The 27362-nt window shown below is 38.7% G+C and overlaps 1 protein-coding gene across 2 annotated transcripts; it reads left to right on the top strand.

The window, feature by feature from the left end:
- Nucleotides 1-386: 386 nt before the first annotated feature.
- kcnj2a (potassium inwardly rectifying channel subfamily J member 2a) lies at nucleotides 387-5466 on the top strand. 2 transcript variants are annotated; one of them, XM_008437169.3, is made up of 2 exons: nucleotides 387-582; nucleotides 2319-5466. In XM_008437169.3, exon 2 carries the CDS (start codon nucleotides 2544-2546, stop codon nucleotides 3813-3815), a length of 1272 nt encoding a protein of 423 aa, XP_008435391.1. In that variant the 5' UTR covers nucleotides 387-582; nucleotides 2319-2543; the 3' UTR covers nucleotides 3816-5466. The 2 variants fall into 2 exon arrangements, with proteins under 2 accessions (XP_008435391.1, XP_008435390.1); XM_008437168.3 differs by having other exon boundaries at nucleotides 2316-5466.
- The last annotated feature ends 21896 nt before the right edge of the window (nucleotides 5467-27362 follow it).

Raw genomic sequence — 27362 nt, 5'->3', positions numbered from 1 at the left:
AGCTGCACTACTTTTCCCATTTATGCTAAATGAATAAAAAACAACAACATACAGGTGATATTGTGCAGATTTTTAAAAGCATCCACTGCTGCTCTCCTGGTAATTATTTTTATGTCTCGGTTTCCTTTCAAATCCCTGATTTGGGTTTAATTTGTCGTCGCCTAATTTGCTTCACTTCCACGCTGTGACCTGCACACATGAGTGGTGTCGGTCAAACATGAAAACACGATCACTCAGCCAGTTCCACGGTGCGCGCTCCCCAAACTCCCACCCTCCTGCCCCTCCATCTAACCCTCAACCCCCCCACACCCCCACCGTCCCCCTCCCGCTTCCCCCTGTCCCTCTGCCATTGGTTGATCGCGGAGCAGGGGGCGGGTCCCGCCGGAGCAGGCGATTTAAAATGGTTTGGGGGAACTCAGCGCGAATCACATTATCAAGACCGGTCCTCCAGAGACACGAGGGACGTCTCAGCTCGTTAGTGCCAAAGTAAATAATAAGCGGAGCGGTTAAACGGAGGCCACAGGAGCGTCTGGATTATATTTCAGACAGCTTGATCCAAGCCGGTCCACAGATGTGCAACAGGTAGGAGCAGTTTATTGCACAAACTGTTTGTAATAAGACCGTAAGCAATCGATGTAGTTTTAAAGTACTTTCATTTGAATTATTTTTGATTCAACTCCTGACTTTGATGGGTTCAGATGTTTCTCTTTGACGCTCAGCCTTCCTGCTGCCTTTTACACTCCAAATGCGCGCGGTCACATCTGTCTGACAGCCCGCGAAAAAGTTTTTAATTTTTTTTCCACTCATTCCTTTTTTTTAAAATTTATTTTATTTATTTATTTATTTTTTTTAATGGGTAAATTGTGGATGTGGATCTCTATGTGCAGGATTGCTTCAGATTGCGGCGCATTTCGCCCCCAGCCCTGCACCTGTTAAAATGTTTCCTGCGGGTTTGGTACGTTCTCTGTTAGACAAGTAATAAATGTTTCAAATTATATGCAAGCCCGTATAAGATGGAGTTTTGTACATCCGTTTAACTTTCTGCGTGCAAAACAACCGGGAATAAAAATGAAGCGTGTCGCTTAGATTTGTGTGCATTTAATTAATATTTAATAAGTTAAAGCAACATCCAACAGCAATGTGCTGTAAAATAATCAGACTTCATCCATCACGCTAAGCAGCCTGCATTGCATTTGACTGTGCATGCACATCAAAATGCGTCTAAATTACCCACTGATATTTTACCCAGCTGTTGCTTTTGATGTTTAACGCAGCAGAGAAGTTGCGTCAGCCATATGTTGCGCCGGTGTGAAACTTCACGTTGAATCAGCAGAGGTGGCGCAGTGTACACAGCCTGCTTGTGGTACCGGTACATCTGAAGACGTTTCTGGCTCTCTCTGCCCGATTCCTTTTCACAAGCAAGATAGAGAAGTTCACTGCGAGTTAAAAAGATAAATACATAAATCATAGTTCAACTGGTCGGTTATGACTTTGTTGCCAGGACAGCCAGACCTAATGAGAGATGCTTTGGTTCTGCTGGGAGAAGCACAGCAGAAAAATGAAATCCCTCCTGCGGGAGTTTGTTGTGAGTCAACAAGCTGTGCATCATAGATGGAGCTCATGCTTCTGCTCCAAAGAACAAGTGCACAAACCCTGGGAGTGACATTAGGTCACCGACCGAATGTCAACAAAATGTGCAGCTTTGAATGCCGACTAGACACAGACATTACACATTTTATCAATTGTGCACAAAATTGATTCCATTACACAGTATTTTGCAAACTCATGACATTATGCTTTATATATTTGTGTAATTTTACAAGTTGTGTTGTATTTTGTATAATTTGTTGCATGTTATGTATTTTCTGACAGAGAATGACACGTTTCCTTAGTAAAGAAAAAAAAAACATTAAACTATTTACCTGATCCAGTATTTGCCATATAAACTCTGTAATGCTAAACTGAATTGGAAGTTATCAGATCACGAGGGGCATCTAAGAAAAGTAAGACTGCTTTGTAAATGGGCAAGAACTGGACTTAAGTGCAATTACTGTGCAACCTCTGTTAGTTCAAGCTGCAATGCAAATTAGAGTTAAATTTTTATGCCTGTCAAAATGGGGTAAAATCTGAGGTTGAGACAAGTTCCCTCATCTTTAGGCTTTAGGTTCCTGACTGTTTTTCTCAGGCTGCATAAACGCTGCATAAATCCATCTCCAGTGATTTAGTGTTGTTTCATGTTTTCTTATTTGAATAAAGTTTACCGATTCTGTTTTCACTAGTTTATCTAACAGATCATTATCTCTGTGTTTCTGCAGCAGACGTCGTTGATGAGGTCCATTGCTCCAATGAAAGAGGAGTGACCACTTCATCCTCCCCCTGTTGCACTCCCACCCTGAGGCGTCCCTTCTGCCGCCTCATTTTGTCACCATTTTCTCCCTTAGTTGGTCTCCCGAAGCGTTTCAAAACTGTTTCTCCAACGCTTTTTCCAGAAACTCAGACTGTTCTCTAAAGCAGAAGCAGCACAGCCCTCCCAGACTGAGGTGATGGGAAGTGTGCGAGCCAGCCGCTACAGCACCGTGTCATCAGAAGAGGACAGCATGAAGCTCGCCACCACGGGGGTACCAAACGGCAAGGCTAAGGTGCACACGAGGCACCAGCTGCAGAGCCGCTTCGTGAAGAAAGACGGCCACTGCAATGTGCAGTTCATCAACGTGAGCGAGAAAGGTCAGCGCTACTTGGCCGACATCTTCACCACATGCGTGGACATCCGCTGGAGGTGGATGTTCATCATCTTCTGCCTCGCCTTCCTCCTGTCGTGGTTGTTCTTCGGCTGCATCTTCTGGCTCGTGGCCATCTTTCACGGGGACTTGGAAAGTGATACCAAGAAGTGCATCTCCAACGTGAGCAGCTTCACTGCTGCCTTTCTCTTCTCCATCGAGACCCAGACCACCATTGGCTACGGCTACAGATACGTGACGGAGGAATGCCCCGTTGCGGTCTTCATGGTGGTTTTTCAAAGCATTGTTGGATGCATCATTGACGCCTTCATCATTGGTGCGGTCATGGCCAAAATGGCAAAACCCAAGAAGAGAAACGAAACTCTGGTGTTTAGTCACAACGCCACAGTGGCCATGAGGGACAACAAGCTTTGCCTGATGTGGCGTGTGGGCAACTTGAGGAAGAGCCACCTGGTTGAGGCACACGTTCGAGCTCAACTCCTCAAATCTAGAACGACAGCGGAGGGAGAGTACATCCCTCTTGACCAAATGGACATAGATGTGGGCTTCGACAGCGGAGTCGACCGCATCTTTCTGGTCACCCCGATCACTATCGTCCATGAGATCAATGAGGACAGCCCCTTTTACAACATGAGCAAGCAGGATCTGGAAAACTCAGACTTTGAAATTGTGGTGATCCTAGAGGGCATGGTGGAAGCCACGGCAATGACCACGCAGTGCCGCAGTTCATACGTCGCCAACGAGATCCTGTGGGGCCACCGCTTCGAGCCTGTTCTCTTCGAGGAGAAGAACTACTACAAGGTGGACTACTCTCGCTTCCACAAGACATACGAGGTGCTAAGCACTCCCCTATGCAGTGCCAGAGACCTGGCAGAGAAAAAATACATCCTGTCCAACACCAATTCCTTCTGTTATGAAAATGAGATGGCACTAGACAAAAAGGAGGACACGGATGAGGGGAACGGGGGCAGCGTCGGTCCCGACGGCACCCAGATGGACAGCATCTCAGAGACTGAACACAGCCAAGCCATGGTACCGCTGGAACCAAGGCCTCTGAGGCGAGAATCAGAAATATGACGACTCGGATTTCTCATGAGAGACTGAAAGAAAAAAAACAAAAAAAAAATCATCTCCTCTCTGCTCTGAAGGCTTGACAGGCCAAGTCAGGAACAAGGGGAAGTCAAGTGGTACTGCTGTGGGAAGCCGGAAAAGGTTCAGGACTCCGTGTAAGGGATCTGTCTTAACTTTGACTACACACAGTATGATGAAACACAGCACTATGAAGCATGTGCTCAATGCAGAACTAATTCTCCTCCAAGAACTCCCCACTAATGTGTGCTCCATCTCTGCAAAGAGGAAGCAGGTTGTTGTAATGACCTCAGAAGTGAAGAAATGTACCCGGTTGTCCCGTCTAGCAAGTACAAGGCGCTTTCTGAGTTTTCTTTAGATTTTTAGTGCTGCTACAGGATAGAGAAATGACACACTCACATCACTTTCATTTTGACGCTTTTACCTAGAACCAAAGAGTTAAAAAAAGTCGGAACAAAGAAGGTACAAAGCAGAGTATTTGTTCGTGAGCTGGTCTCAGAGCAAGAAGATATCACAGATCACTGTCTCTGTATGCAATAAAAAAAAAAAAAAAGAAGTGTCCTCTGACGTGACGGCGCTGATTCTCTGAGCTTATGTTTTACAGCAGTTGATCGTAACGTCTGCTAAGAGCTGCTCAAATCAACTGAAACCTCTGAGCAGAGCAGTGTTATTCCCTCAAAACTGACAGAAACCATTAATTTAAAGAGAGTTAAAGGGTTTAACTATGGGGGATGTGAATGTTCCAAAAGAAGTGCTGCTATGGTGTTGCTTCAGTTGTTTTCTTTTCTTTTTTTTGCAGTTTGTTACTGAAAAATACCAAAGAGTATTATTATCATAGTTATGTTTGTTTAAACCAACACCTGATTAGATTTTGGTACAGAAAAGTAGAATATTCTAGGGAATTTTAATAATGTTTGTTTTTAAAGAATGTGTGTACAGTTTCTTTTAATTTTTTTTTTCTTTACAGTGATCATCCTTATCTTTTGAGCCACTTCATCAAGCCTTAATCTGAGCGGTCAGAATGACGAGAGACATATAAGTTGGTCTTTGTAGTTTTCAGAACTAAAACATTTTTTTTTTTTTTTTTTGATGATTCTTTTTTTTTTGGCTTCAACTTGAATATAAAAAAAAAGTCGATTACTAAAGACAAACCTACTTCACAGGTTTTAAAATATGATGAAGCAATGCAAGATTAGAAACTACAATCTCTGAACGAAGATTGTGTCATAACCTCTAACTGAATCCACTTCTTTTGTGCTGTGAGAAGACTAAAGTTCATCTTTCAACATCAACACTACCTGAGTCTTCGTTCTGTGTTGAGAATGTAAGACTTGAAAAAAAAAGTTCAAAGCCAAATGTACTGTAACCCCAGCACATGAAGGTCTGCTGCACAAAGAAAAACACATTTATATCCTGTATGTTTTGTTGAAAACAAACAAACAAAAAAAAAACAGACGGAAAGCCGCTCGGCTACACATGTAAATACTTGTCCTCCCTGTTGCAGTTGTTTTTGTTAAGAGTCTTCCAAATGTACTGCAAAGTCACAGAATGTACAGATTTTTTGTATTGTTATTATTATTATTATTGTACATTATATTATATTGCTATTTTTCAATAAAATGTCAATGGACAAATAGAATCACTGTGTCAATTTCTCTTTCATTTATCACTATTTTTTATAGGGACAAGCATCTGGTATCAGCAAAAATCAAAAACTCGAGACATTAGCAGCCTAAGCAAATTCACAAGACCTGCCAACAGCAAAGCCTTTGATTACATAAAATATACGATTTAAAATGAAATACAAAGAGTAAAAAAATAGCAGCCACTCGGACACAACAGTAGAAAACAAATAAAAACACAGAAAGGCTGTAAATTACATGAGTCAAAGTGCTTTACAATTTCACCAAACACTAAGATGAATACAGTGCAAAATAGTTGATGAAATGCAATAAGACACGAGCCAATGTAAGGAATAAGATTGATACAAAATCATTTTAAATCTCACTTTTAGTTCAAAGCCATTTAAATAAATGGTGACTTTCATGGCAAGAGGACATATACCTTCAAAAAGAAACTGATTCAGCTCAAATCAAAATGATTCTAAGTTTCAAGGTCAATTTTGTACCTCTTTGATCAGGGCAGCACAAAATCATAGGGGCTCCCTGAGCAACACTCTGGAGACCCCATAAGTACATGGAGCGTTTCCTCTATAAGCTTTTCAGAGAACCCACTTAAAACTTAAACACCAAGATGGAAAACTTTCCAAAAAAACTTAGAATATATTCTCCATTGATGAAGAAGAAATCCAGGCCCAGTTTTCCCCACTGACATGCAAGGGAAGATAACTTACGTCTTCCACTGCATAACCCCCTGAAACTTCACTTTTAACTGAGTGACACGTTTCTTTTTAGCGAGCCGCACTGATGGTACTGACGAGCGATGTAACACCAACCAGCTACCTCACCTTATTTCACTCCATGTAGGAGGGATTAACACCTTCTTTTTTTTCCTCCATCTGCTCTCAGAAATGCTTCACTTTCATCCACCTTCCATCCCACCTTAGACTGTTTCTGTCATCCGTCTCTGGAGTTATATAATGGATCCAGGAGATGAAATCCAACAATAAAGTTAAGAGAAGATTTGATTTAAAAATTAACTTTAATTTTGATCTATTTTGATAATTGCAGTGTAAATGTGTGAGAAGTTTAAATGAGTCCATGTGTCAACAATAAACATTTACTGTAACATTTTTTTATTAGTCCTGCATATATCAAGGCTATGTAATATAGTATTAAATACTAGACTTTAATTTGCTTAAATATGAAAAAACAGGATTTTCAATTTCACTGTTTTGAAATTGGGAAAAGCTTCATATGTGAAAGTATTGGATTATGAAAGCCACACTGTTAAAAAATCTTGTCAATCTCAGCCGTGGTGGCGATGGGAGCTGCCAGCCGAGAACTGGAATTTGATCTTTGTCCAAAAAAAAGCAAAAAAAAAAACACTCAAAACTTAAACTATATAATGCAATTTTGTAATATCATTTCACCTGTTGCAGAGGACAAATACTCAGAGAACTTAAATAAATGTAATGCATTGAAAAGAATATGAGGCTAGAATATTGCCACCTTTCTGAAATAATGGCCAAAGTCAGTTCTCGAAAAAGTGATTTTTTCTTTTTTTTTTCTTTTTTTTTTCCTAAATCATCTCTGGCAAAAAAAAGAGGTGTTGACTTTTTTTTTGTCATAATCATTTGTGGCAAAAAATGACTTAGGCCATTATTTTAGGAAGATGATAATATCTGAAAATTGAATCATTTTATCATGTGTTTTAGACTCTGTCGTTTATAAGCAATTAATCAATTCAAAGAAAGAAAACATCTGTTCTGCACGATGCTCTTTATGTCTACAGATAGAAAAGGAGTGTCATTGAAGCAGCTGAAAGAAAAACCTCAAAATCTACGTTTTCTGAGAGGCTTTCGGGTGAGTGGGTGTGTGATCTTTTCTTTTCAGATAAGCTACATTATCTGACACATCTTGATCATGTTAAAAAGAGAGAGATACAATCTCTCTCTTTTGTAATCTATTCTCTGTCTGAGACCTTAGTTTTAAATCCTCACAGCGTAGCATATATGAAATGTTTGAAATTTTTACTTGGAAAAGAAACAAAGCTTCTTTATTGCTATTTTGGTAAACAAAAGCACTTTTTTGTCTTACATCCAAAACTTGGCTCTATTTTGTCAATGCATGGTGGGAAAGTAAGGAAGCACTTTCCGGTCACACCATTTAATATTGCTTTTATTTATTGGATTATTAATATAAAGTTGAGAGCAGGAAAGGCCCATCCTGCTAGGAAGGAAGAATAGTAGCACATTGTTAAGGCGAGAGCAGCAGAACCTCACTGCTGTAGGTGAACGGCTGTTTCTGCTGTGCCGTTTATAACAATAACTGTGAATCGGTTCAGCAAACAACCAAAGGTAAATGTTAAGCCAGCTCCCATTATTTCTGTGTAAACATCTGACATATCAAATATCCAAGCCAATTACTCGTTTTATCACTATTTATTTGTGCCCAGCGTCCGCTGAGCCCCGGTCAAGATTTAAGCAGCGAGTGTAATCTGGAAGTAACAATGCAGGAGTTAACGCGCTTGGATCTGCAACACAAACACAGCCTGTGCTCCTGAACTATAACCGGAACGCCGGGCTTTTGCGGAGGCTTCTGGGAAAGCTGGTGTTCAAACAGACTCAGTTTCCCTGCAGACCTGTGATCCTTGGTGTTTTGTCTGCGAATATAGTAAAGTCTTCCTGCTTCACATGGACCCCTGCCTGACCAGACAAAACTATCAGTCCACATGGTGGCTGGCTTGAGGAGGCAGTAGCCTTTGGGGGCTGTGGTCAGATCACTGTGTTGACCCAGATAACCTTTTACTTACAATGACCCTTTGGTGTGCTGCCCACTTAAGATAAACAGCTTGATTTTATATTTTAAAATAGATCCTTTTGTTTTAAAAAAAAAATGCAGCTTTAATATTTCTGACCAGCTTTCCTTTGTCATAATAAAAAATGTTTTTTGTTCCACCAACTCAGCAGACAGAAACAAACAGAAAACGAAAATAGCAAAAGATCAAAAATATAATCCTCATGTGAAAAGATTTTTTTTTTAATTCAGTCAGCAGGAAAATTCACTTCTTGATGATATCAAGTGTAGCTATAAGTTCAGACTATATTTGCCACTTTACTTTTCCTTCAAAGCTACATTTGGACATCGTCTGTCACTATTTAATCACACTTGTAATTCTTTTATTATAAAGTCCTGCATTACCATGTCTAGTCAAATACCCATATAAATTACAATTGCATTCCAATTTATCATATAACAAAACAAAAGGGCAAAGAAGCCATTATCTGCCTAGCAGATGAAAATACTTTTGACTAACATCAGAAACTGCATATTTCTAATTAAAATATATGTGGTTGTAGCAGAATGTTCATGTTGAAAGGGCAGCGTTTCCTCACGTTCACATGATGTCAAAACTTTGTACACGCGCATATCGACGCTTGAGCAATATTTCATGTTGTCCAAGTACAAAATTTCACAGCAGAAATCAGAAATCACAGAGCTTTTCACAAAACTGTGCCAAAATGTGGCACAGTGGCTACTTGAAGTTCTCTGGATGATTTTCACTTCATATTTCTGCTTGAAATATCCCAACCCATTTTCTTACTCAAACATAAATTTTCAGTTTTCAAGAAAACCGACCTAGAGTAATCAGAAATACATCAACACAAAGCCCTGATGCTCACGAAGGACTCTGGAATGTCAGAATCAGAAGATCTTAAATGCCTTGTTGCCAATTGATTTAAGTTGACTTTAAAGGCCAACCAGCTGCAGCTGACAACTTCTTTGGGTGACTTCCAATAATTGTCACCATCAGAAACAAAAGCATCCATCATCATTCCAACACATTCTCCCTTGAATTTGTGACCTGTACTTTGCATTAAAAAATAATCTTCTTTACATTCTTATCTTTGGTAGCAAACACATCCCTTCTTTGCATAGCCCTCCTCACAGTTCCTGGACAGCTGATTAAGGAAGAAGTCACCTTGTACTGATTGAATTATTTGCCTTGGGAGAGCAGTTGACAGATTGGAGTTTTCTTAGTTCAGGTTTCTGCTCATCAAAAACGAGCCACAACCGGTTCTATAAATCCAGTTCTGACTACCTTAAATTCTGAATGACTCAGTTAGGATAAATTTCTCTACTTCCAAACTGATTTAACAGAAGGCTTGTAAACAACGTGTTGCTGAATAATTCATCAGCCTTCTCAATACCTCTTTGCCTTGCTGTGTCCTCTTAGAAGGCAAAATTGGATTTCACCCGGCTCACCAGATAATTCCTGTCCCTAAAGACGCGTTTCCATTTCCTGCATCTGTTAGCTGGCACCTTCTCAACAGAAAGGGACAGAAGACTGCAGGTATGATATCAAAAAGCATCTCCACTGGAGCTACATTGTCACTGACAGCAGTAGTTGCTTGGTAAAGCCATGAGACGTCCTTGTGTTTGGGCTGAAGCACGAACGTGAACCCCGCAGCAGAAAACCCGGCAATTTGTTTCACATGTTCTTTCTGATTAATTGAGAGACATGTTCTTCTAGTTTTTATCACTTCTCTAATAACATTTCATTAGAAATAATCATATAAAAGAAGCAATGTTCCTCTGCTTCCACAAAGTAAAGAGACCAAAGCATTAAATATCCACAAAAAAAAAGTTTCCGAGTCGGAGCACAGGAGTTTGTTTAACAGATTCCAGCTCTGATCCTCCTATTATATCAAACCCAGCAGAATGTCATGTTGGCAAAAGAGCTAAAGAATGTGAGTGATGCGAGAGGCCATATGATTTAGCGCCGTAATGCCACAGTTATTTGGCCTTTTGTTGCCAGTCACAACAGGGCGACAATGTACAGTGCAGGTTGGCACACCTTGTGGTACAGTGCGATTTTGCTGCCTCATCTGATAGCACAAACATAAACACACGGGTAGCAGCCAATTAGGAAGGTTTCCCATCATCACCACTGCTATCACCGTGAGGCAGAATCGCTTCGTTAATCCAATCTGGCCTCACTCATTCTTTTTATAGAGAGCATGACACAGACAGCTCAAACATCAGTGAGCAAGCAGCACAAACAAATCAAATCAAAGATTTGACTTTCCTTTACAGGTCTATGGCTGACAAGAAGAGAAGAGCAAATCATAACAGGATTATAAAATAAAAAGTAACATTAGCATCAGAGTCACGCAGACTTTTACTGTATCCTTATCTAAAAGATGCTTCAGTCCCAACAGTAACTCATCCAGGTGTTGTTGTAACTGGATGAGTCAACTATAGACAATAAAATATAAAACAAGTGATAGTATTTAAATATTTCAATGAGTGAAATATTAATCTGAATAAATCAGCATTACCCACCAAGGGAGCTGAGGCCAACAGACAAATTCACAAATCCTCATTCTGAATAAAATAACTCGAATTCTTAATGACGTTATTTAAATAACACCAAAACTGATTTTGCAATGCATGTTCAGAGTTTCTAAAGTAAAGTATATCCCAAGGTCATCAACTATTTGACTGCAGGTGAAAGAGCGCTCATTGTTTTTGCTCCTGTTAAACAACCTCACGGTTTGTATCCGGTGTAACAGCTGCTGGGAGCGCACTCAGATTGTGCAATGTTTGAAGGCTGCGGCTCAGCTGCAGTCGGAGCTTTAAAGCTGGCATGTAGCAGACGAGGATTGCAGTATTTCTGCCTGTGGCGCCTCATGAAACAAGGTTGTTGGTACTGGAGGGGTCGATTTGAGGGTACAGAAGGCACTGGGTTCAACAAAATTATCATTTCTGATAGTTTTTGGTCCATTGTGTGGACCAAAAACATTTTACATTTTACTTTGTAGCTCAGGTAATATACTTTTAATTGGGTGCCTCTACATATTTTACCAGTTTACACATCAACGTATGCATGGCGCTGCAATGTTGTTCATCGTGCATATGACAGAAAAAGCTACAAGGTGACAACATGCGTGTTGCTTACAGTCATGCTATCAATGTATATGTGTCATTGAAGCATATTTTAATTTAATCAGAATATCATCCAACGTTAAAATTCCAGATTCACTTCACACAAAACATGTTTAATGCATTTATTTTAATTACTTTTGAAGATATTGTTTTACATTGATAATTCAGTTTCATAGAAAATAAGACTATGTTGTTTAGACCAAGGAAAACCTTTTTATTAACAGGAATGTTGTGACCATGTTATAACCTATTACTGTGTATCACATATTTGAATTTCGACTTTCTAACCAAGTTTCTGAAATGTATTAACTTTTGAATAACAATCAGCCTAATAGATATTTGGGGTTTGCAAAATTTCAATTAAGCATCTCCATTAACAGCCTGCAACTGCAAACCCCAGCGGCCGTTTGGAGCAGATGCACACTTTAAGATGGAAGAGCTGAGGTCTGTTTTGTGGGTGTCTGCGCCTAGACAAAGGTTTAGTTTGAGCAGTCAGTTGGATATTAAACAGATATTAAAGCTAACAGTTTCTCTTGTATGTCCAACCAGTAATATTAACCAGTGGTAGTCATGGTTGCAAGACTCCGCCAGAGTTATTTCATGGGTCAAAAGGTGAAAAACTTTGGAAGCCCTCGTCTCTGACGACTACAAAGTAGATGTGTTTTTACTCCATAAGCTACACCAACGCTTCAGTGGACTTTCGGGCATCTTGTATATTCTGTTCAGCATGTGCCATGCAGCATGCATATGGGATAGAATGACTATTTACCACGTTTTTGCACAACTCACACTGAGGCACAAGTGAATCAGGGTTCAGGCAGATCCCTGTTTTGTCCTCCCAGAGTCTATTTCTGTTTGCCAAACACTTCACAGCTGATATCTTACCCTCCCTATTCTGGGTGGTCAATTTGAGGAGAAGAGGTTTCACTGTGACCGTCACAGAGGGTCCAATCTGGAAGGAATGTTCGATTTTAGATAACATTACGGAAATAAAATGCATTCAAACCTTTGCTTATGTAAAAATATTCATAAAATCTGATACATAAATCATTTTAAGAAACTTTAAGAAATGATCATTGACATTATCATTTATTGTTATGGGTTTAACAAACAGAACAGTTTAATATTTTTATTTTGATCATAAATTATAATAATACTACACTGATAAAGGCTTCAAGCAATAGCAGGGAGTAAGAAGTATGACAAAATATGGAACAGTGGCCAGGCAACCAAAATGTCTCCGAGAGCATATCAACAAAAGAACTCAAAACAATATCTAAAGCCCTGCAGAGCAAAACGTTCTTCAATTAATCTCAGTGTTCATGATTCACCAATATGAACGGAATTGACTTCCACAGGATAGTTTCAGGGCGAACAACACTGCTGGCCAAGAAGAACTCCAACGCCCATCTCATATTTACCGAAATATGAGATGGGCCAAGTCTTTCTACTCTTTAGGAGGCATGTGTGTCCCATTGCACTTGGTTTAAAACTAAACCAGCTGTTCAGAAAAACAATGACATACTTACAGTGAAACATGGGGCTGGTAGAGCGATGTATTAGGGCTACACTACAGCAGGTGATCCAGATCCTGAGCAGCGGTCAGTCACATCCGATTGTCCAGATTATCCAAAGCACAGAGCCAAGCCTTCCCCTGAATGGTTAAAAAAAGAAAAAAAGGTCTTACAGTGGGTTAGTAAAAGTTTCCGACACTGAACAGCTAAAAGATATGAAGCTGAATACAAGGACAGTTGTGGTCAGGTAATTTTCTACAACTTCACTGTAATATTTAGGACTTTATTTTGATATTTACTTCAGTGTTTTTCTGGGATTTATTTTTTCAGATTCTATAGATTGTATTTCAAAGCCAATGTATTAAGTTAAAAAAAATAAATAAAGACCTTTGCTTTGTTCAGAATCGATGCCTTGAAGACAAACAGTTCAGCCTTTATCTATAGGTTTGTATAGAAATGTATAAAACGTTTTACTATGCAACATGAATTGAGCACATTTGCCTATCTCCACTCCTGTTGAGTAGATCGTCTTTTATAGGTGCAACATAAACAATCCCATTCTTTCTCAATTTGCCAGACAACCTGATGGCCTAGTTATCCTGTTGATTTTATCTTGCAGGATGCACAGAGACATTGTCAGTGATTAAATGAACATCACAGAAGGTTGGGATAAGGCTGTGTTGTCTTGTGTGTGTGCCAGATATCTAGTGACAAACAGAGAGATTAACAACTCGGAGTGAGGAAGTAGTAGGTGGAGAGGAGAGGGACTGGTCAGTGTGGCTAATCAAGGACTTGGAGGGCAGAGACAGGGAGGAAGGAAAGCAACAGCTGAGGACAGAAAGGGACACTTTTAGTTTGAGCTTTGTGGGGACAGATGTTGGTCAAGTAGGGCAGTGCTTTTCCATTGCCTCTTTTGAGAGAGGCAGCAGCAACTTATGCATCAGCTCCCAACGAACCAGAGTACATCACTTCGTATTGGAGACGGGACAGCATATAAAGGTGAAATGTCATTGTCCCTTTTGTGATATAAATGAAAAACTCTTAAAATTCAACAGATCAATCTGCTGTCATAAAAGAAGATCCCAGTGATTAGTTATCCTGGTATCAACAGTATACCCAGGTTCCTTTGGTCCTGTTCTTTGTAAGCAACTTAGTTTTGACATCTGCCCTTTGTGCTATTGGCTGATCTTTATCACTTTCCAAAATGAGTGGCAAACATATTGCACAATTTCACTATATTCCAATTATAGACATAACTGTACAGTACAAACATGAAGATTTCAACCACCTGTGAATCCATGTTTATAATTGTGGCAATATATGTATATGTTTAATATGGGGGGGGGAATTTTAATATTGGACAAGAACTAAATCAGTTAAAAAATTTGTGGGTGTTTATTTTTTTTAAACACCCACTTATAATTATAGGGACAAAGTAGAACACCATAGACAAGAAATTTGGAGTCTCTGGATAACTTTTAATGCAAAAAGCAAATGGAATCACAAACACAAGCAGCACGGTGCACAGAAAACCATGAGGGTTGACCCAGGACAGGAAGCAAACTGGAGAATCCAACATGGTCTGACTGAGAGTGAGTGGTACACATAGTGGGGAGCTTAATTACTGAACAAATGGCTGATTAGAAACAGGTTGCAGCTGGGTAGAAACCAGCCAGGTAAGCTGAGAGGGAGAAAGAGAAATGGCTGGAGAGGAAAAGAGACGGCAGTATACAAAACTAACAGCGATAGAATCTGAAAGAAAGACCAAAGAATAAACAAACAGTAAAAAAAAAAATTACATAATAAATAAACACCAGATAAGGAGGATTAATCAATAACTAAGAATGAGTAAAAATCAGAAAGTGATTGGAGATGCAAACCCAAGACAAAACCAAAACAACCTGAGATTCTGACAGTTGCATCATATTCAAAGAGGCTTAATGCAGTTATTGCTGCAAAAGGTGGATTAACAAAGAAGTGGTTGTGAATTTATCCGTTTTCTATTTTTGATAAATTTGCAAAAATATCAACAAAAAAAAATCATCATTGTCCTAATAGGGTATTTACCTAAGAGTAGATATGTCCCACATGTTTTGATTTTTTTTGTGTGTGTTTTTTGTTTTTTGTCCCAATAATTTCCTAAAGCTAACAAGGTAAACTGAAGAAAACCATCGGGAAACAGTATATTTAGAAAATGTCTACTCTCGGCTTCCATATTTTTGTGCGTGGAATTTTGAGGAACTGGATTAATTTAATAAAGTTTGGAATAAGGATATGACATAACAAAATGTAGTAAAAGTAAAGAGTTTTGAACACTTTCTTGATGCACTGTACCTTAAGTGATTCATTTAGTACATTTCGTTTTTTGATTTTACTTTATTTTGTTAATTTTTTTTTTTTTTCACCGTGACATTGGGCAGTGTAACTTTTGGTCATATTTTCTGTTTTAACGTTCAGGCTAAAAAAAAAAAATACTTATGCAAGAAAACAATTATCTAACCTGCATTTAAGTGGTTTTAGGATAAGTTGAACGAGCCAGACGCAAAACAAGTTTTTCAACCCATCTACATGAGCTTTTAAGGGAAGTGGAGCAGAAAATGCATCCAGGCTTTTAATATAATGATCTAAAAGTAGCTTGCGATCCGTACAGTCTGCACAGAGCTCATTTAAACACCAGAGATGTGACAGCCTCCCTGCTGTGAGCAGCTGTTGCTATAGGCGCACGCAGTCTGGACTGGGAGGATGCTGACAACCAGCCACGTCAGCTCGGGGTCTAAACTCCCTCAGGAGGGACCGGTGTAAAGGGAACAGGTACATACAAGCACAGACGGTAACAACAAATTGTTACAAATAATTAACCAGACAGAAATACCATGTCGGCTCAGAGAGTCCAGTAAATGATTATTGCGGAGTTGGAATCGCAGCTGTTTGATCATTCACTTTTCAGCTTAAGCGAGACGTAAAGTTTTATGCTGAGGGATCATTTCTTTCTAAAATGTGAAGTAACTTTAATGGTTTCATAGCGTCAAAATCTCAAGGTGAGTTTGTCAAAACATATCAGAAATTGAGCAAGAAAATCTACCCGACTTTCTCTGTTCACCCAGATTTGAAAAGATAAATAAAATCATCTCCTTTTTCAAACATGGTTAATGTCAACTGCTGGATATACTGGTTTTCTACTCGTTGCTAAATGTGAAAGCCAGTTCAACCTCAAGATGTAACAATTTAATAACATAAATATAGTTAAATGTGGCCATGTTGAACGTAATTAGATTCTGCAAGTTTTCATTATTTCATGACCTGACCATTCTCCTTACATTTTAAAAACATATTTACTGTTTACATATTGCCCAGAAAGGGCTATTTAAAACAGTTTCCTTAATAAGTCTATAGAGAAAAATAACCACTGTTGTCATGGTCAGCCTGGTTAGATAATGGTATTGCTAACGTATTATGGAAGGTACAGTTTGTGAATCACTTTGTCTTTTTCATGGGAACAATGTTCAGAGTTTTATTAATAATGTGCAGGAAAGGACAGCAGCACATTCAGCAGAAACCGGCATCTGACTTGTCTTCAATTAGAGGCCTAATTTAGTTGTCAGTGCCTAGGCAACCAACAAATAGTCTGTATTTACTGAATCAGAGAAAAATCTTTTTAAAAGGCATAATGGCTCAAATTAGTCAGGATCCTCTTTAAAGAAGAGATAAAAAGGAAATGGGGTCACACCCATAATTAATGCTTAAAGGGAACCAGAACAGTAAACCCACAAACAAAGGGCTTTTCTTTTTTGAGTAGTGGGTGACACTGAAATAGATCCCAAACCATACAGCATTGGGTTGACTAGAGCAGGATGAAAGAGCTGGAAAGCACAGAGATACAGCAAATAAAACACAAGAACAAAAACAACAACACAAAAAGTAGAATGGCTCTGGGTTGGTTCATCCTCCAGGATTTCAAATCCACATTTCTTTTATCATGACATAATTATTGCAAGGTGATCTACTTCCTTCGGTAAATATACAATTTCTTTCTCTATCTTTCTCACTTTTTCTTTTTTCTTTTAAATTAAAAAAAATTCTAATCTGACATACTTACATTGATATATATCTTTTTTTAAGATAGGATAGTAATGTTTTTTTTTTTCCCCAACATTTGGTCGGTCCATAGTCCTTGGTCGTGGTAATGCTTCTAAATCAGAAATATTGTCTCACACTACAGAATAAGCAAAACACGGATAATCTCAAGGTGAGTTTGTCAAAGAAATCTTATGAATGCATGAATGTAACTACCTATTGTGGCATAGAGTCACAGGCTTCTGCTAAGCACTCAGATTCAAAGTCTGACAATTGGCGTTTATGTAAGTACAATCTCAGGTTTACTAAGGAAAGAGTGAATTTATGTTAAAAAAGGGGAAAAAAAGAGTAAAATCTGGTTTTGTAGTGAAGCTTTTGCTGAAGACATATCAGCGACTTGCAAAATTGCTTCAGACTTCAGATCAGCTTCACGTGTGCAGCCAGATAACTGGCAGTGCACAGTACTAAGTTAGGTTTGAAGAGCAGTACTGTTACTCTCCATACGCCTAGAAAAACTTTCCAGTACTTTCATTGAACTCTCCCTGAAAGGGCGTGGTTGGTGGAAAAGTTTTGTGGTTTTTGAAATCGCAACTGTTTAAAACCTTTATGGACTGTATTACTGGAACCTGGACCTGGAGCTCAGGCATAGGAAACCAGGACAGTAGAATTAGTGATTTGCTTTTGCAAATTGGTGTTCACTCCATGCCTCCCCCAAAACCCCTTTTTTCTTTTTTTTTTTTTTTTAAATCAGCTCACAAATTCAAATCTGACCCTACCTCCATGTGTCACTGCAGCCTCAAACAGGCTGATAATCAGCCAGTTTTAACTGGAAAATCAAGCTGAAGCCTTATGGTGTGATGGAAAAAGACGGTGTTTTAACTTTCCTGTTGGAAGAAAACAACAGGGCACAAGGACCTGGTTGTCCTTTTTGATCACATGGCTTATGCACACACAATGATGAGGGAAAACCTGCCGTTCGGTATCCAGGAACACATCGGCTAAGACGTTCACAATAACAGGCTGGGGCTGATTAATGCTGACAGGGTCTGGCCTTTCATGGAGCCTAATGGTGTCATGTGTCTGCGTGTGTGTGTGAGTGCATGTGGGCGTGTGTGTGCGTGTGTTTGCCACTGTCACCTGTCTTGGTAGTCTTGCTCTCACCACAGTCTGAGTCTTTAGCCGCAGACACTTCAGTTTGCAGCTCCTGACTCTCCATAGAAACCGGGGGTGTGCGTGGATTAAGTAAACACGACCTTGATCACATTATCTCCACTTTTCTTCTGTCTTACACAAAGCAAATTATTTCTGCCTATACGTGTGCCGATTATGTAACAATAAAAAAAAAAGAAGGAAAATCTGGGTCTTCCGCACCACAAGACAGTCATGTGGTTAAAATGAATTTATGTCAAAGATATTTCTGAAGAAATGCTAAAATTTGCTTTAAGTGGGTAACTTTTTATTTGCGTTCTTCTGTCTGAATCCAATATTTATTGTGTAATGTCAGCCAACAATTGGAAAATGAAACTGAAACAATGAAGCTAAAGTATCATCCATTCAATTTATTTATTACTTAAAAACTGTCCACACACAGATTTCCCCTCAGGATTGTGGATTATGTGGCTTTATTTTTTGGGGGGTCATTGTTAATCAATCAGTCTGCTTACAGCAGGCAAGTGGAAAGTAAACACAGCTGCGTGCAGGAGATACAGGTCAGGTCAGCGTCTCATTGTAACTCAAGGAAACCCGTCTAAATTCAGGCATCCAAAACCTTCTCTTCTGCCTCTTTTCCTCAAAATCCAAACGACTTTTGATGTCCGCCGTGTATTACACGTAGCTGCAAGGTGATCAGTTCGAGATGATGCGATTAGGAGAGGGAAGGATGAAACAGAGCTTTGTCTCCACATCTAATCAGGATGGCAGGTATTAGAGGCCCGAGATGCATCCTGAGATAGAGATTCACAGAGCAAGAAGTACCTCTTATTTAATCATCAATGGAGCTATTTGTTTGAGCAGAGCTCCTTCCACGTGCCCATGAAACGCTGAGTCCAACAAAGAGGAAAAGCTGGAGCCCTGTTGGCCTAAAAATGATGCTATCTAATTATTAGCCCCAAAGATTTTCAGGTTAAAATCCTGAAGGTAATCATTAAGACGCTAAGGTTAAATATGAGGTAAAAAAAAATTGTGTCAGTTCAAAGAGGCATAAGATAATAATCTAATCAGAAAGCATGGAATGTAAGGCATTTGCATGCAATTTGAATACATTTCAACTATGCGTTAAAATGGCATAGTTTGTTGATGTAAAATATTAGTCCTGATTGACCATTTTGTGTGACGCATCCCGTAGACGTCACCTGGAAAAAACACAACAAAAGAAACTGTTAGAAGGAACAAAATAAAAAGATTTTACTTCTATTAAGCACTTTTAATACACTATCAAGGCAAAGGTGTAAAAAGAGCTTTGCTGTTTTCACTTTTACATTAATTCCAAAATGAAGGTAAGATACTTGTGACTCATGGAGAATTCATTTTGTGCATAGCGGCTCTTGAAGCAACGCCTCTAGCCTCAGTCGACTCGTACTGAAGCTCCTCAAATTCTTGAATGGATTTGGCTTAACAATCCTCTCAAAGCTTCTGGTTTCTCTTTTCTTACCACACCTTTGCTTCAACTCAGCTTCATATGGATATGCTCGGCTGCAGCACTATGTGAACAATCTGCTTCTTCCTCAGTGACGTGCTGTGGCTCAGCTTTCTTGTGGAGGGTGTCAGTGACTGTCTTTTGGACATCTGTCCAGTCAGCAGTGGTCTCCATGTGCAGTCAACTGACCCAGATGGGAGCAAACATTTAGAGGCTCAGCAAACCTTTGCAGGTGCTTTGAGTTCGTAAGCTAATTACAGTATAACACCATTAGTTTTTATGTTGTTGTTTTTTTTTTGTAATATTCTGAGACACTTAATTTTGAGAGTGATCAAAATGATAAGAAATAAAGGCTTGAAATATTTTGTTGTATGTGAAATTAATCTATGTAATATAAGTGAAGATATATATTTGGTTGACAATGGCTCAGGAGGTGGGAGTGAAATTTCTTTTGTGTCATTATCGTGATCAAACAAGTTATTTGAGTTTTTCCACGTGTACTTTGACTATTCACATTTGGTGAGACTGGATGTCTCCTTGCCATCACTATAATCTTTAGTTCTCTATTTTTTTTATCTCTTTTGAGCTTAATTGTACCTTAACATTAGCAACTATCTCATAAGGCGTAATGCTTTGACAATAATAATACAAGGTGCAAAATAAATGTATACAAAGTCCTCAAGATATAGCAGATTTTGAGCTGGTTTATGAAGAATAATAAATATTCACAGTTATCATTGTTACATACTGAAAGATTCCTCACTCTAACCAGAATCCTTCCCAGTAATAATGATTATAAAGATTACATTAAAATATCCCTAATAAAAATATTATCAGAGGACTTGAACCGCCAGCTACATGTGTCGTTTTTAAAATTGTCTCATTGGATGCTTTTCAAGTCACCACTAATGTCACCAACTGTTTGCATTAACCTCCTGCACAATGCTTAGGAGGAAGTTGAGGTCGATGGCAGCATTCCTTTGAGCAATTTTTTTCTTCTGGGAATTCATTTAGAAGAAAAGACGTTGCAGACGTTATTTTTATCAGCATTGCTTTCATTCATTCACTCTATAGTTTCAGTTTCCTTCACTGTTTATCCAAAGGTTTCATTCAAACGGTTATGCAGGTAGCTTGGATTTCTTGGATTTCCAGTTAGGCCTGTTAAGTTTGAGATCAAAACAAGTTCAAGGTAAGAAAGAGCTGACAATTAAGACTAAAATACATACAATTTATTAAAAATTATTTAGTTTTATGAAATCATGCTATTATATGGTCTAAAGTGACTAATACATTCCCTAATGCCATTGAAATGATCTACATGTAAAAGTTTTGTAAACTTGACTGTATTACATTTATTTAATCTACATTAAAAAAGGATGTAAAATTATAAAATTATGAAGTTGTCGAAGTCTCTCTTCAATAGCTTAGCTGTATCAGGAAGCTTCCATCCATAGAGTATTTTTAAACACAAATGTAACTTTACAATAACATTTACAATCAGAATTTTTAAATCCGAAATCCCAGTTTGAAGTATTCACACAAAGTCAAAAATGCCACAAGTCATCAATGCTGGGAAAGCAGAGCAAAAAGCGTGAAGCAAATCTAATTTCCTACCTTTAATCAAATGCTCGTCCTGCTGCAGAGTGGTGTTTATGTCTGCCTGTTGCTGTCACTGCTGACCATTCGGGGCTTTGGGTTTGTTTTCTGCGAGTTCTTTGTTTCTTTGCTGTATATGTACATTAAAACCACTGGGCCTGTATGAGCACTTAGATGTGAGCTGGTTGTACTTTTCCACTCATCCCACACCTCAGTGGTACTTGTGATACATTGCGAATGTGTGCTCAAACCAAATTAGTAATTAGACTGTAATAAAACAAAAGCAGAAAAACGCCAGTGGGCTCCATCAAATATATACGGAGAGTAAACCTACAGGACTAAAAATAAAACTACAAATATTATTTAAAAAAGCAGAGTGCTGAGATTTTTTAAAGCTTTGAGGGGAAATGACCATTTTTTGTCTGCACAATCTCACCTAATGAATCTATGATTCAGATCTTATGAAAATTGGCTACATTACATTTTTGGCTATAACTTTCATGACGAGTTTTAAAAAGTGCACATTATTGGTAAGCAAAAAGTTACAAAGACCTTTGAATAATACTGCACTTAATTCACTTAAGAACTATGAACAATAATGTTTTGCTTATGTCAGAGGCAGAACTGAGGTTGTACAATGATGCCATGCTACCTATCGTTTGTCATTTTCATTTTCTGAAAAGTAAACTCAAGCTGGAAAAGATTGTTTCACTGCTACATATGTGATACATGCTTTATAAGACTTCTGGGAAATGTCAACCAACTATTGAAAAGCGTCAGATCAAAAGACAGGCAGATTGCATTACTTGCGGTTTGTCAGGATTTGAAGAGGTCTGTTAAGCAAAACGCCCATTCTGGAATGTACTAGAAAAACCTGTTTTTACAATTACTTATGAGTTACGTTATCACTCCAATGACAACTTCCCAAACGTCATCTTGTTTGATCAGTCCGGTCGGTGCCTGCACAGGTTTATAGTTTTGTTTTACTTCTGAGTTTTTTTTACGAGCATTTCAGTGTCTAGTAGATGGCCCTTTTTTTTTTTTTGACTAACCTTACGGTTAAGCAGCAGTCTTCACTTCTTCATCATTATGCAAACATTGCAACTTGAGACTTACTCTGACAGCTTTGTGTGTAATTCACAGTGACAGCAGCAGTTGTCTTTCCATTCCCATCTTCTTCATGGATCCCAAGCTCTTCACAGCATCCAGTCAGGCGGAATATGCTGAACTCAAATGGAAAAAGATCATCAACTTATCAATCCACTGTTAAACATTTATATGCTTTTGTTTTATTGCATATAGAGTCATTAGCCTTCCATTTTTCTATCAACTCTGAGTACTTAATCTTGTTGCCTTTATGTTTTTTAGTTAGTTTTTTTTTTTTCATTTAAAAGTTAAATTGTTTAATATAGATCATTTACACACGGTAATAGTCAAACAGTTTAAAAAAATACTGTTAATATAATACACATGGTATTTGTGATATTGATGATAATGTTGCACAAACTACTGCATAAATAGAGGTTATTGCACTGTCTAGAACTTGACAAAGGCATGTCAAGTGTCTCTGCCTTGGGAAGATGCACAAACGAATAAAATAGCCCACAAATCTGCTAATAGATTTTCTGGTTATTTTCCATAAGTTGTAAGGTGATCTGCACCTTTCCTGAACCAGATGCCAATGCAGACACACACTCTGGTGGTGATTTAAGCTCCTCTGAACTTGTACAGGCCAGCTGACATTTGACCTTGTGATTCTACACCCATCTCAAGCTCTCAGATAGAGTTTGTAGCTTTGACAAACAGGGTTTTTTTTCCATTTTGTTGCAGGAGGTTTCTCAGTTTGCTTCTTTGGATCTTTCAGACTCTTCCTTATAAAAAGCCTGAAGAAATTTGCAGATGAAAATGTCTCCTACAGGGAACAGATTCGTCTTTTTTGACCGTCTTGCTCTAAAATGTGTGAATATGTCAAGAATTATTTATGACAAGGAATTTTTTGGATGAAGTCTGAGTTTCCTTTGGCATTTTGGATTCGTTTCAAAACGTTCTGCACAGTCATGGAAAGAGAAGCATGGCCCAGACAATTCCAGGAAGACTGCAGCATGCAGCCTCGCTAGCCACACACACGGAAACGCCTTTACTGAAGGATAAAATATATATTTTCAGGAGCTATCTGAAGTATCAAGTAGCTGCACAGTTGTCCAGCCCTTCCTGTAACAGTAGTGCAAACTCTCCCAGCCCAAGTGGAATCTTTGGATGACACCGAAAACGGGCCATCGGAGTCTAAAAACGGACGTCGGTCCTCCAGAAGTCATTGTCTGTTGTCCGTCACACCCTTTTTCCCTTTCGCACACAGCTGTTTTTACACGAGCGAGATGACAGCTGGCTGCGGGGAACGTGCACAATACCAAGCTCATGATTGTGTGGAACCACAAAGAACTGTGGGAAATTCCAGGCGGGAGTTTTCTGAAGTGATGATGAGCGGTTGATGAACACTCGGTATCTGTCAGTTATTAAAACAATGAAGATTACTGATAATTCCCTTTCTGTTCATATCCCTAAAAGTCCCTGATTTTTTTAGCATTTTCCATCTTCCTACTCCTTGCTTTTTAATTTTATAGACTGGTAATTATGAAAGATGCAAAAGCAACACCTGGAAACCATTCTTGCTGATAAAACAAGATTATTCTAAAATGCCTTGAAAAAGTAGCATGATTCCTTGATCACATTTTATGTACAATCAAACATTTCATTGTATTCCACTGGGATATTGTGTGATGGACCACCATAACGTAGAGCACAATTGTGAAAAAAAAGTAATTAGATATGATTTTCAAAATCCTCATCAAATAAGAATCTCTACCATGTGGTGTGTACTAGTATCAAAGATTTAAGATTTTGCAAGAGCAGAAGTAGAATCGAAATTCACATTGAGAAATAACCAGTTCGACTTTTTCCTGGTTTAGGTGCAAGACCTAAACCAGGAAAAAGGAAAGACAAAGTCATTCTAGAACCTGTGAATCTTTTAACGTCAAAAATATAAACAACAAAGAAATGCTGCAGGAAACCAGAGCTGCTGGATGTTGGTTCGTTAAAAGGATTCATGTGATTAGTCTTCCCACGTTAACACTCGTAACAATTCATAACTTCCTTCTGTGAGATGATCTTGGGGGCCTTGAATATTCCCATAATGGAAAGCTGTGGTCTAATTATACATATATTTACTAACTTCAGGAAAAAAGACAGAAGGAATGGCCGGATTCAGATCCTCTTGCTAATTTCCTCTTAAATGGTCCCTCGGTGGCCAAAACTAAACAGATGGCAAACAAAGTGGCAACATACAATATGGCCACATAAGGTCAGTTGAGGTGGAGTTTTTTTTTTTGGGGGGGGGGGGGGATTATCTCCATGGTCACAGCCTAAAGCCACACGGGGCTCCTGTTATAAAACTGTAACATGCTGTAGGCGTGTTCATCACGCCTCTGGCAGAGATCTGTCCACCTGTTTGAGATTTATTCACTCTCGGTTGGCAAGGATCCAAGTCGCTGCAGGTACAACGCATAGCTTCACAAACATACAACGTATATGAAGGGACTTAATCAAAAGTAGTTCCTGGTTCCTGCAACTTACTTAACATCTGTCCTGATGTTAAGTAAGTTTGACCTCCATCAAAGTGCATTGGTAGCAATGTTTCCAGTTTTGCTATAGTCAGTCAGTAAAAGCAATTTGCATAAAACGTGTAAAAGGCCCAATAAAACCAAGCTAAATAGATAAATATTAAGCTAGTTGCATATAAGTGGTATATAAAGAGAACTGCTTTGATGAATTAGTTAATTTTTGAAGAAGTGCAGATGTTAATATAGTTTATAGCCAGAAAAAAACCTAATAATCTTTTCATTATACATGTAAATAACTATTAGCCTTTATATTGTTTTTCACAGCAAATGAGGAATTTTGGTTGTAAAATACCTGCTCATCTCAACGTGAGAATATGTCATCGTAGCTGCAGTCTGAGTTTTCTAATTTACTTTTAAGTGACTTTCTAGAGCCAAGATTTCATCTGCTGCTGATGGACTAGTAGATTTTGAATGACATGATCAGAATATCTTAGTAATAGCATTTTTACTGCTCCATTACTGTGGTGCAGCTTTACTAATATAAAATATTCTGGTGCTAGTCATTTAGAAAACTGTAACTGAAGTACTACATGCTCATCAGAGTAAAAGTGCTTTTTAGAACCAGGGGACATATTATGTCTAAGCAGTCTTAATTCTTGTGTTTCAAATTACAGTTTTCATTGTGAGTAATCACTTTCCTTTGTGTTAAAGACTGGTCACATGTGGTCAGACTGGGCTCACAAGAGAGTGCTTTTAAATTATTTTGTAGGGTTCCAGTTTAATAATTCTCCAAGACAATGCACTCACATAGAGTTTCTTCCGACTTTCTCCACTTCACTGGATTTGTCTTTAGATCTTTTTCGATGCATGTTGAAATTGTAGGATGCACTAAATGTCCATTTCTAAATTAGTTAAAACCGATGATAAAAGAGGATCACTAATTATTAGAAAAAACTTTCAAACATTTTTCACATTGACCTGTAACAACAGCGTTTGTGTCTAGTTCCTCCCTCTAACATCAATAGCCGTCTACAGACCTTTCTGACTGACAGGTTTCTGATTGATATCTTCTGTTTTTTTACATTTCATCGCCTCGGTATCTTTGACTTCTCCATTACCAGCTCAGCATCCATTTTCCTGACATAAATTGAGATGAATTGTGTGAAAAAGGCGCTCCGGGTCGCTCTGAGGACACCCTTGAGAGGTGTTGCTGTTCAGCTCATGACGCTTTCTTCTGCAGCAGGGAACAATGGAAGGAACCAGCTGCTGTGGGAGTTGGTGTGACACAGTAGAAAAGCTGTTTACATGCAGTAGGCCACTCAAATCAGGCCGGACGTTGGCCTATATAAGGACTCTGAAAGTTTATTGCTGTTTGGTCCTGCATAGCTGAGTGTGATGCAGAGAAGTTCAACCTTCTTCACATGTTCTTTACATTCTTTTTTAAGCTTATCAGTATGAATGACAGCTGTAGATCATGACCCCTGTATGTGACCCCACAGTTTCTATGGTACGTTTAGTTTTGGATTCAGGAAGGGCAGCTCAGAAGCTTCTAAATCTTCTCCAAGAACACACAGACAACTTATCCAGAAGGTCAAAACAATCCATAGACACCATCTACACACTCCAAGCCTCACTTGCATTAAGGTAAGTGTTCGTGTTTCAAAAAAGAGGAGGAGACTTCGAAAAAAACATTGCAACAATATTTGGCTTCAGAAGCTAAAACAATTTCTACAAAAAGATCCATCTGCCCAAAAAGTTGGTCTTGAAGACTTTTTAAAATGTGCCTTGATCCCGCAAGAGTAAAACTTTTTGAAAGGCGTGTATCCCATTACATCTGGAAAAAAGCTAAAGGAAAATTCCTGAAAAGATCATAACAGGTGTCAAAACTGCTGTCTAGGCTGCTCTCTGCTTCAGGAAATGGAGGTAGTGGTGTAATTAATGTAACTGTGAATCATGCTCTCTACCAGAAAATACTAATAGCTCTTTAGTTCAAGCACACTTTGGTCATGCAGCAGGTTCAAGGTCCTGAGAACGTCAGAAAGCCTCTGAATTGCTCGAAAAATACATAACTAAATGATTCAAGGTTTCTGACAGTCTATTGAGATGCAATATTACTGAATAAAACAATTCCGCAAAAAAGAGTTTTGCATAATTTCTCAGCAGAGATGGAAAAGATGTTTTTCATAAATTCTTGATGGTTGTTGTTGCCAACAAGGGCTTCAAAACCAGTTATTAGGTGCTGAAGGAATGGCATTGTCAATAAACACAAAACTGAAGCTGAGCCAAACATGTGATGCAGTTCAAGACGCAACAACATTTGAATAATAAAAGATCTTCCTCTCTGGTAATTTTTCTATAATAATGTTATGTCTTTCAAAAACACTCATCTTGCTCAATTTTGGTAAAACCAAACGACAATTGACCAGTGACTAATTTATCCGCTTCCTCCCAGAAGAACATGCAGCAGCCCTCTTCTTTGCTGCCCTCGGTGTTTGTTTACAGTTTGTTGTTTGTCGGCAGGCAACCGT

This window comes from Poecilia reticulata, chromosome 19, assembly GCF_904066995.2.
Source record: "Poecilia reticulata chromosome 19, P_reticulata-male-v2, whole genome shotgun sequence".
Taxonomy (NCBI): Eukaryota; Metazoa; Chordata; class Actinopteri; order Cyprinodontiformes; family Poeciliidae; genus Poecilia; species Poecilia reticulata.
The sequence above is the reverse complement of the archived record's forward strand: the minus strand, read 5'-3'. Positions and strand labels throughout refer to the sequence as shown.